This window comes from Mesocricetus auratus, unplaced genomic scaffold, assembly GCF_017639785.1.
Source record: "Mesocricetus auratus isolate SY011 unplaced genomic scaffold, BCM_Maur_2.0 Super-Scaffold_100009, whole genome shotgun sequence".
Lineage (NCBI taxonomy): Eukaryota > Metazoa > Chordata > Mammalia > Rodentia > Cricetidae > Mesocricetus > Mesocricetus auratus.
The window spans coordinates 38,709,876-38,721,965 of record NW_024429193.1 but is presented as its reverse complement, the minus strand read 5'-3'; the positions used below and the strand labels follow the sequence as shown (position 1 = coordinate 38,721,965).

Sequence of the window (12,090 nt, the reverse complement as noted above, 5' to 3'; positions counted from 1 at the left end):
TTATCTGCTGACTCCAGTTATAACAAGTTGACACAAAAGCTAACCAGTCAGTACCAGGATTTCCAATGATGGGCTTTATTTTTTTTCTCTTGATTTTTTTTTTGGTGGAAACTATGTCATTGTTTAACTTTATTCTTTACTCTTTCTTTGTTTGTTTGTGGAGATAAATCTTTCTATGTGACCTTGAGCAGCCTCTGATTTTCCATGCAGACCAGGTTGTTTCCAAACTACTGAGATCTTTCTATCTTCCTTCCTAAGACACCTATGTGCTTGGCTTACAGGCATGCACTACAAAGTCAACCTTATTTAACTTTAAATGTTGCTTTTCTGTTGTTAGAAGTAATTGTATACATAAAACAGTTGTGGATCCCTAGATGAAAACAAAAGGTTGTCTTTAAGATAATTTTAAAGACAAGCTAATAAAAAATAAAGATAACCCATTGTTTTATTATTATTATTATTATTATTTTATCTATGATCATTAAATAATGAAAATATATAGTATGAAAGGTTTTAAATATTCTAGAGTCAATATGTGCCTTCCAGAAAAATTTTACCGATCTCACTCATCAAATTTGTACTAAGGCAGAAATTACATATAAAGTTTGCATGTGTACATCAATTAATATTTAATAAAAGTATTTTTAGCTTTCATGTACTTGAATATCATATGTGTCATGCTTGATTCCTTACTCAATATAATCCCAGTAGAATTGCAAATGATTTGGTTAAATGACTTGACAAAGCCTAACTCTGCTAAGTGTAATTTACAGCGACTCACCTCTGTCACTTTGCACTTCTTGCCTACTAAAAAATTTAGGCTGCCTTGAAGCTGAACCTTTGACTGGATTTCCAAAGTAGCTCTCATTGTAGTTGCAGAATACAAAAGCATTATTGACAGTGTGTTTCAAAGCATAGAGTCCAAGTCAATGGAAATCTGACAAGAGACCCTGCTCATAACCAAAGAAAATTTTAGTCTGTTCTTCACCTTGATTTCTATGAAATAAACTTTACTGTTATTTGGTTTAAGTAACAAACAAAAATCATTGTATTTACCCCATAAGGAAGTGGGATAAAGTAATTGACCAATAATTTCTATTGTTAACTTTGAACTACAAAGAATGGCAACAGAGTCAAATTAACAGTTCTTTCATGGCAAGTAAATATTCACAGATAGTTTTTAATCTATTTTCAGGGAGATAAGTATGCAAAATGTTACTGATAAATTGTTATGCTGACAATTTAGAATGGTTTAAAATTTCAATAATTCCTGAGAACTAAATGTTTGCACAAGAAGTATATACTTTCAAGAAGTATATACTTACTTTTATGAACTAAAAGGAAAATCAAAACTGTGGAAAATATAATTTTAATAAGGAGGAATTTCTTTGTTCACAATAAAAATGCCCTCCATAGGTTCATAAGGCGTGACACTATTAGGAGGTGTGGTCTTGATGGGATAGCTGTGGCCTTGTTGGAGGAAGCGTGCCATTGGAACTGGGCTTTGAGGTTTCAAATAGCCAATCCAGTTCCAGTGTCTCTATTCCTAGTGCCTACCTGCCCAGATCTAGAAATTTTGGCTCTTTCTCCAGCACTGTATCTGCCTGTGTGTAGCCATGCTTTCTGTCATAATGATAATGGACTATAGCTATGAAACTGTAAACCAGCCCAATTAATGCTTTCCTTTATATGTTGTCAAGGTATTAGTGTCTTTTCACAGTACTAGAAACCCTAACTAAGACACACAAACTATCCTAAAACCATGATTATTTTGCCTTAGGATCCTGAGTGCCAAAAATTACAGGCAACCATTACCATACCTAGCAGAAATATTCTAATTTGAAAGCTGTCTACAAAGCACAATTCAGTCAAGATTGTTCTTTCAGGAAGCACATCAAATTTTAATGACCAATACACTGAAAAGAGTCTTGATAAAATGTATCATGACTCTGAGGCAATCTATAAAACCTGTATTTTGCGTTCAGCTATATCATCTGTGGTCCTGACTTTGTAAATCATCTTGTACTTTCACTTTTACCAGTTATGCTTTCTTTTCCAAAATATTATCAACATTTGCCTTTGAGACCTTGTAATTGTACCATCATCTAGTGGGTTTGTTCTCTTATTTTCTTGGATGTTTATTTTACTTTCATCCTGTCCTCATAATTCTGAACCTCTGCCCTCTTTCTATTTATTCTCATCAAGAGACCCTACCTTCTATTTTATACAGAAAATTTAGCAACAAGAATTATTTCACCTTTTTCACAAAATCTATTAACCTATCACAGCTATTTTTTGCTCTGCTCCTTTCTGCCCTGTTAAACTGAATAGAATGCCCTGCTTCCCACCTGCTCTTGATTCATCATTATCTCTTATCATCTTCATACTTTCTCCCATAGGCTTGCACGAGAGTAAAAACAAACTAAAATTCAGATTGTTAAAAGAGACTCTCATAGGGCTTCCTACTTAGAGTCTTTCATGTGCCTCTTTATACCTCTATTAGATTTCTGTGGTCGTCAAATTGACAGAATCTAAAATCAAGAACAAAGAATTGTCTAGATTAGGTCGGTCTGTTACCATACCTATGCAGATTTTCTTAACTGAGTAGGTGAGAAGACCTGGGGTGGCAGTCTTTCAGGAGCTGAACCCTACAATGATTGAAACAGAGTGACATGGACAGAGAGAGACAAAAGAGAGAAAGAGAGAGAGAGAGAGAGTATGAATGAGAATATGTTCAGCACATGCATGCATGTATTCATTGCTGTCTATTCTCAAGTGTGAATGTGACTAGCTGCTTCAAGTTCTTGACTCCTTGAATTCCTTGCAATGAAGAATTACAACATGGAATCCTGAGCTCAACAAACCCTTTCTCCCATAAGTTTTGAGGGTATTTTGTCACAAAAGCAGGAACTGAAACTAGAGCTACCCCATCAAAGCTCTGAGGGAGGGTTTTATTTCACCATCCTTACATCTTCAAATTCTCTTCATTCAGCCCATGCTGATCTGAATCACACCCTTGCTGCTTCAGTGAAAACTATCTTGTAAAGGAGACCAAAGAGCAATATGTGGCAACCCAATGGACCCTTCTCTGCTCTCTTGTTGTATGACAAAACTTTTTCTGGGAAGACACTACATACATGGCTACTCACTCCAGATAAGGAACATGGATGCCACCAAAATCCAACTGGGTAAATCAATAAGTTTTATTGGTGTTACTTAGAGGAATGTGGGTGAGAAGTTACTTACAGGAGCAAAAATGACTCAAAGGCAGCTATATCATCAAACACCATCACAGCAGGGTGACAACTTACAAAAGCTGGGAACCTGAAGCACACTGTAATTCTACAGGCAGCTCAACAGGTTGGAGAGTGTCCTTTCCAAATGATTCAGTTGATCTAAAGCTCTTCTAGGAAACGGTTAGTTTCTACTTCTTCCATGCAGCTAGTCTGAAATGTCTCTTTTGTGGGTTGGCTTGTCTGAAAGTCTTCTTAGCAGCTTAGCCTCTTTGTCTGACAGGGACACTCATCTTTTACAGTGAATTACTTTGGCGGTGAATCTGGTCAGTTTCAGGGACTTCCTGCAGTTCTTTTGACTTGTTCACCTTCCTGCTTAGGGAGCTTCCCTGCAGTGTGGAATATTACAATCTCAAATGTTTTACCCCATCTTTAAGTAAAGTCTCAAAAAATTCTTCACAATGTGTCACACCTTACATTCTGGAGAAATTCTGTGCAGCATGAATCCATATTTTCTTATGGCTTGAGGTTGGGCCTGCATTTTTCTATATTTTATTTTTTTTCTAATCACCTTTCTAGTTGACAATAAATGCTATTCCAAGTTAAAGTCTCTTTATTTTGTAACTTTATCTTTAACCACTTTAATGAATTAATTGACAAATATACTGATGTACATCAGTGACTTCACTACTACAAAACTTACTGGACACCTCACATGGACCACACTAAAATTGAACTTTGTATTTTCTAATTCATCTCTGTTAGGATTTATTCTACATTCATAAATAATTTGCATTATCAAATTCATAGTTCAAGCTAGTAGTCTAGAATCATCCTTAACGTTGCCCTTTCTCTTGGTCCCCTTTATTGTAAACACTCAGTCTGCTGTGGAGGATCTAGCTTAGAGCCTCCAGCTTCTCTGCATTTCTGTGGGTACCATGCCATCTCACCTAAACTGCATTTACCCCTTCCACATCTGTTAAGCTTGTCTGTCTCCTTATGAAGATGTCAGAAATATTTGCAAAATGTAAACCAGACTGTTTTATTGCCATCCTCAACTTTTGACCTTTAGGTCTCTACTTACTGGGGGCAGTTTTGAACTCTCTGCCCTTGAGCCAAGATGGAGTACAGACATCTTACTGGCACCATCTCCTCGCACAGACTCTCAGACTCCCACAGGCGTCAGATTAGAGGAAAGGCTATTAGCTGCTTCTCTAATTTTTATTCATACTATTCTTGCCTGTCTTTGAAGCTTTTTAGGAGCTTTGGTCTGTTGAACATTCCAGGCTCATCACCCTCAGTCTTTGTATGTACTTTTCTCTCCTCAGAAGGCCAAATATCACTCCCCATTCCATCCATCATAGTAAGGAACCTTCTCATCACTCTGTTCTCAATGCAAAGAACCCTTAACTCACTGCCCATCGGTTATGACTGCGCCCCACCCCCTCCCAGTGATTCTGTCACATTTTTCTCTGTTTTGGCCTTCATCACAATAACCCTATCCTGGCAGTTACCCAATAGATACATTTCTTTACTTTGGGCGACTGGGATGTTTTCCTTGTTTCATATGTCCATTCCACATAAGAGCAATTAGTGGCTTACTTAGTATGTATTCAGGAAATAATGGTTGAGTATTGAATGAACAAAGATCATGTCTTATTCTCTAGAATACTATCTTATTTAGCAGCTACCACAGTAGGAAGTGAATTGTGTGTTAGTAGCTTGCTTGGCATAGTTAGAAATTCCTACCAGAGTGTTTCTCTTAAAATACTTGGTAGGTCCAAAGTTCAAACATCATGTAGTGTTTGGATGTTATGTATCACATCATTCAATAATGTTTTTTAAAATATGAACTATAAAAAAGAGCTGTGGGAATAGCTTAAATTAAGTGAAACTTTGATTAGGAGTATGTCTGAGTGAGTATTCATTTCTGGTATCGTGGCATGATTCTTCATCATATGCAATATCCATCAGTTCATTTTTCTCATAGGAAGCAAAATAGCCTGTCCTCTTTTACTTGATTAAAAACTGAGTCAAGCAAAACACTAAAGGACTTTTTAATCATCAAAGGAAGATTAAATTATGCTCCATCTCCTTTTAGATCGAATACCTTTTAGCTTAATTCTGGAAAACCCCAGGTCTGTTTTAATGAAAGTTAAGATAATTTTGCAGCCACTCTGGTATCTGTGAACTACCATACTTTTACAAACCATCCTTTTGACTTTAGATACATATTTAGAATGTTTAAACTAATGTGGTGTTTTATGAATCTGAATCCAGTGCTTTACCCATGCTAAGTTAGCACTCTATTATCCTAGATAGCTCAGCCATAATAACCCTGCTTTTAAATCATTCATGAAGTTATGTTTTCTTTTTACTTCTCGTGAAAAAGATAATGCTCATTGGGTTGTTTCAAACATGGTAATATTTGCTTTATATAGAGCAATTGTTAAAACTCAAAGTATGAAGTTCAGTGGAAAAGCAGTATTTATTAAGTGCTTACATACAGACATTCATGGAGTCCTGGTCTGGCAGGTATCTGAAGCAGGGCACTTTTTTCCATTCCTGGTTATCTCTACTTTCCCACTTTCCTCTGTCCACTCTGCCTTCACTGGTAAAGTCACTGAAAGCAGAACAGGGAGGTGGGTAAATGACGAGAGATCAGTGGTCGTTAGACACTCTCAACACATGTACTGTCTAGTTTAGGGGCCAGTAACAATACCATTTGACCTTTGTGGTAGGATGTCAATGACAAATGCAGCCAATCCACCACTGTGATTATCCCAGCTCAGGGTTCTTTCTTATCTTTGGGGGACAAGAAGACAGAACTTATTTAGAAAAGCAGCAGCTTGGCTACTTAGAAGACTGTTAAAGCTTGCCTGAGGAGAAGAATGAACAAATCCTACTATAGTCTGCTATCCTCACTCTAATGAGAGGCTCACATATGTTATATGTGAGCATCCATAAGATGTGATCGCACTGTGGCTCTTCACGTCCAGGGCAATATTCTGGGTGATAATGACATAATAGAAATTTCAAGTACTAAAAATGATACCGAAAAGAATCTACTAATAAAGTTAAATGGAATATATTAAGTTATACAAAGTACAATTTAGCTAAAGGAACATGGCCTCCAATATGACTGGAAGGTGAGTAGTATACTGAGTAGACATGTCACAAACAGTGAGAAAGAAAATTCTGTACTATAATTGATGTCCGGGTTGCTGAGAAAGTTTGTACTAATGTAAATTCACCAAGATTGTTATCTAGGCTCCATTCCCATGACAAGAAGAGACAACTCTGACTTAAACCAGCCATTAAGTCTATCTCCATATCAAATAACAGGCATCTGGCATTCTGGTTGGCGGCAAAGTAGGTTACAACTACCAGTAAGTCCTGGTCTGTCCTTAAGTCTCTTGACCTATTGTCAATAAAAGCATGATTCTACCAGGCAGGCAAGATGACCCTAGGTAACAACTATTTGAAAAGAACAACGCTAGTGTAATTAAGAAATAATTCTGGCAGAGTGGTGGTGGTGCATGCCTTCAGTCCCAGCATTTAGGAGGTAGAGTCAAGTGGATTTCTGTGAATTAAAAGCCAACCTGATCTATAGAGCAAGTTCCAGGACAGACTCCAAAACTACACAGAGAAACCCTTTCTCAAAAAACAAAACAAAATAATAATTCTGGAAATATCTTTTCTGTGTGCATCTTTCCTCTTTGCCTAAGTAGCAAGAACTGCAGTCTCTGTCTCTGTGTAAATTGTTGAAAGTGTACCTTGGGGCCATGATCTGAAGGACATTTTAATGATAACAACCTAGGGTAAGTGTATAACCCTAAGGTGTATGTAAGTTGGAGGTAAAACCTGATATTTATGGTCAGCTCCTCTTTGGGCATTAGCCAGAGCCAGATATGTATTATTAAAGAATTTTTTCTTTATTAATCTCTAAATGTGCAGGGTTATTTCTCACTCCTATATTAATTCTAGAACTGTATTTATTGTTTTGTGGAGTTTTTTGTTTTGTTTTGTTTTTGGATAGCATAAAGAACCTGGAAGTCCATTATCTTAAAAGTTAGAGGGAGATAACATTAACCTACTAAGCTTTTTGTCCCTGACTGTCTGTTTACGAGGAAGCTGAATGATTTCTATCCTTGTTCAAAACCCTAGTACCCGTGGTAACTAGAATCTATCACGGGTACTAGGGTTTTGAACCCAGCTTCAAAGGCAGCTCCTCCCCGGTGTTCATAATTCTCTCCAATGTGGTCTCAAATTTACATCCTTCTATTCATGATGAAAATATTCATTTAATCTTTGAAATGTGTCCTTTTGACGTTAGACACATCCATCTTATCTACATAAGATGTATGCAATGGGAGCTCAGTGACTTCTAGCAGATTGTATCACTAGATTCCACTACGTCATGTACAGCTTTAACCTCCTGGTGCCTCAGTCTCATAGTCTGTGGGGGAGGTGACAAGGAAAGACAATTATTGGCATTCCAAGAATGTATACATAAGACCAGCAAAGGCTACTAACTAAAATCATAGACTATGATCAGCATCCTCTGGACCTGAATTCTGGTATACCCCTTGGTAGTAATGAGGTCTTCACAACTCAGCATCTTTGTATTTATTTGAAAAATGGGTAAAACAAGGTTGGAATTATTAAGTAACTTCATAAAGTAAAATCCTTTAAAACAATGACCACTGTGTCATTGAAGCTATCTATATAAGTCTTAGTCACTGCCATTCTTGCTTTTTTATGCATTGTTATCCATATTTTACCAATTAGGAAATTCACTGTCTCACTCAGGGCAGCACCCAAATATGGTAGAACCAGGATTCCAACCTAGACATCCTGGCTTTGGAGTAAGCACTAGTAACTACTATCGTATATACTCTACTGATGGATTAACATAAGGCTTAAATAATAAGCCTACAAAAACCTAATGGAACGTAAAGTCATTTAATACAATTTAAAACTATAATTCACAAGAAATATATGAAATTGTACTAACCATAATGTGATATGTTATTATTGAAGGGAACATTATATTTTTCCTTCCCATACCTTGAAATCTTTATTCTGTACTGATAATTATGGTAATATGCATTCAACAGCACTGTAGAAATGAGACTTCTCTTTCATTGGCATACATTTACACTGGAATTTATGTAATTCTCACTGCCACTTTTTGAGACAAAGCCAATATTATAATCTACATTTGAGAAGGGAAAAGCTGAGAATCAATAAAGTTAAGAAAGTTGGGGCTGGGAAATTGCACAGTCAGTGAAGTGCTTGCCATACAAGCCTGAGGACCTGAGTTCAATCCCTAGAATTGGCATGAAGTCTTAGGAATGAAGCATGTATTTATAACCTCAGTGTTCAGGGTGAAGAGGCAAGAGGAACCCTGGTGTTCACTCACTTCCCAGCCAGGTCCTGGAGAAAAATACTATCTCAAAAGGAGAGAGAAAAAAGAGAGAGGGGAATGGCCCCCAAGGAATCCACCCAAAGTTACCTAACCTCCACAAGTACCCCAACAATCACAATCATGCATCCACACACATGTGTGAACACTGATACACAGCTGCATGCGCATGCACATACACGTTCAGATACCTGTTCAAGTGTCCAGTCCCAGTAATTGATAATGCTGTCACACATTTCAAAAGCCCTACATATTATCTGGTGTTTTACTGTTACATGCTGCCTTTTCTGGTGATACTTCTTTTTCAACAGATTGAAAAGTAATTTTTATAATGTAGCTTGTCATTATAGATGTATGTGTCTAGATATTAGTATGTGTCCAAAGCAGTGAAGCCACTTGAACCCATGTTTTCTTTTTTCCTATAAAGATCCTGATCGCCAGTATCATGTGCAGTTACAACAAAAATGATTGGATGGAACTCTCCAAAATGGCTGAGGTAAAAATTACTTAATTTATATTTATTTTATTCCACCTCTCTCACTTTTATTAGTTTTAAGTAAAGGGCTGCCACAAAAAATAATACAGTAGAAGTAAAATTGAATTGAAAATGTAAGTTAAAACATTTTATTATAATTTGTTTACCATGTGTTTTCATTTAAATGATGGAAATGTAAATTTAAAAGGCATCTATTCTATAAAAACAGTCCCTTGGATTTCACAAGGTACCTAAAATCCCTTTATTCTCTGAATTCATAGACTCTCCATTTGCATATTAAGCAAACTACATATTATGATGGATGCCATGATAAAATTTAATTCTACCTTTGAGAGTCTAACTTGATCTTACCTTGCCTTTAGGCAAACTAGTTTGACAGTAAGAGAAGAGATTCTGAATATAAAAGTCTTGAATATTTATACTATAAAAGGTTCGTTTAATACTGTTCTGGTTTGAATGTCGGCATGGATAAAGTGTTAGCATGGAACACTGCTACATGGAACACTCATCAGTTGCCCTGCCACAATATGAATTGAACTTTACTCGAACGCAAACACTAACCATGAGCCACAAATTTGTATTCCAAATAGAAAAACACATTCTTAAAAAACACACTTATGCCCATCATTCTGTCAGGCAACCTGGGTGAGACTCTCCTGGCTGGGGGTCTTGAAAAGCTCTCAGCCCCTCTGCAAACTGAGCCTAATAAGACTTTTGCAGTAATTGACCTGACATTACAAAATATCATAATGCTCTCTATAGTGTTCAAAAATGTTGATTGTACATTTTATTCGGATATTTTTAAAACTGTGAAGGGAAAAATTACTTCTGGGACTTAGGGGGGTGAAATTAAACATGATCTGTAATTGGCTCCGTGATCTTCTGTGCTGGGTCCGTTTTATACATGTATTTACCTAATTGACCGTGAAATCTTCCACGGAGCCCGTGCTTGGCATGAGCTTTGCCAATTTTAAGCTGACTATGATGAATGGCTTTATCATGCTGTGTGCTTCTCTGCTTTTCTGTAAGAATAAAATACTTTTAAAAATTATTTCCTTCAGGGATGGACCTTAATTTTTAAGTGGGAGAATTTACTTACAAAAGTCAAAAGGCTATAATTATGAGCATATTGGCAAAAGTGGATATTATCACATTCCATATTTTTCTTCAGTTTCACTTTTATTTATTATTGTTTCCTAAATACTGTGTAACAAAGGCAAAAGAAAAGAGTCTGATTTTTATTAAGTCATAACAATCTGTCATATCTCCATAGGAGACAATATACATATCAAGTAGGACAAGCCATACATACTGTCAATACACCCAACTTGCTTCTTGTAAAGTTAGACATCAGCTAACCTAGGAGTTTGGCATGAGGAGAATACCCATAGGTACTTGCATCTCCATGGAAGTAGCAGGGCAGTAGCAACCAGCAGGATTCCATCACATTTCAAGATATACACACCCAATAACATTTTAAATATAATATTTTAATCATTCTTTGAGAATTTCATATATGTGTACAATATGTTTTAATCATAGCTACCTCTCTCCAACTCATAATCCTCCCAGGTATTCCTTTTATGTCACCTTCCAATCTTCCTGACCTCTTCTTCATCATCTTTCTTTTTATTAAGTCATTTTAGGCCTTCAAGGAGTTCAGTGGGTAAGGTGATTGCCACCAATCCAATATCCTGATGACCACAGTTCAACCCCAGCTACCTATATGGTACAAGGAGGGAACTGACTTTCTCTCAATTTGTCCTTTGACTTCCAAACCCATTGTGACATGTCCTTAAATGACTATACCCATATACAAAATAACTGTATTTAAAAGGATAAAGAGAACCACTCACTGTTTCCGTTTTTATGAACCCACTGTTCAAAACATATTTTTCACAATAGAAGAATTCACAATAAAATAAATCAAAAATATTTTTCATCTAAAGATCACATGAATAGTTTTAAAATCGAACTTAGACACAGACATATTTGTCCATGCTTCTGGCATAGTTGCATCACAACATTAGGTACATTTAAATAATGTAGTAAGTTGAACTAAACGCCCCATCCCACGGACATTGTGTGCCCAGACTGTATTGTCATCATCATTTGCTTGATGATTTGTTTTCTCTTAAAAATGAAACAAAACTGAAACCAACCCTTTTTTCATTCTAACTGTAAACAACTCACAGTTTAAATACCTTCTAATACTTTCTTCAATCTTTGCCATGTTTTTTTTAGGCAAAGAAGCAGTCTCCTGCTTTTTTTTTACTGCATGGTGAAATTTTTGGTAAACTTGGTAACAGGTGGTTCTGTTCCCAGTTTGGGATAGAGTCTCTAACTTTTCTGAGATATTGGTTGGTTATGCCCATTTCGTGCAAAAGAATATTTACTGGTAAAGCACAAGCAGGAACTGTGTGTGGATTTCCTGGGCAGGCAAAGAGAGGTGAGCAAGAGTCATCTCTGCCCCATGGATGTTCTCAGAGCATAAGTGTAGGGAAAAGGGACCAGTCAAAGAAACACACCCTGAGCAGAGCCAAAGAAACACACTTTGGCCCTGCAACCAGAACCAAAGAAATGTACCCTGACCCTAAAACCAGTGCCAAAGGAACACACTTTGTCCCTGGAATCAGAGTCAGTGAAAGAAATGTACCCTGGCCCTAAAATTGGAGCCAAAAGGCTAAAAAGGACCAGAGAAAGAAACACACTTTGGCCCTGAAACCAGAGCCAAATCTGACCCTAATCCTGTGTAAAAAAGTAACCAATCCCGGAGCAGAGCTCTAGCCAATCTGAGCTCAGCACTGAAATCGGACCAATCCCTACCCTGGAAAAACTTCCCCAACCCCAGGAACCCCTATATAAACCCTGTGTATGTTCAGCTTGGCTGGTCCAGCTGTCTTCCAATAAACACCTTTGGATGAGCTTCGGGT

The 12,090-nt window shown here is 36.9% G+C and overlaps 1 protein-coding gene across 1 annotated transcript in view; it reads left to right on the top strand.

The window, feature by feature from the left end:
• Positions 1-12,090, top strand: part of Dpyd (dihydropyrimidine dehydrogenase) — an 819,213-nt gene that overhangs the window by 536,670 nt on the left and 270,453 nt on the right. The window contains exon 15 of the mRNA XM_040751969.1: positions 9,089-9,157. Within this exon, the coding sequence (XP_040607903.1) occupies positions 9,089-9,157 (69 nt within the window). The remainder of the gene's footprint in view (positions 1-9,088; positions 9,158-12,090) is intronic.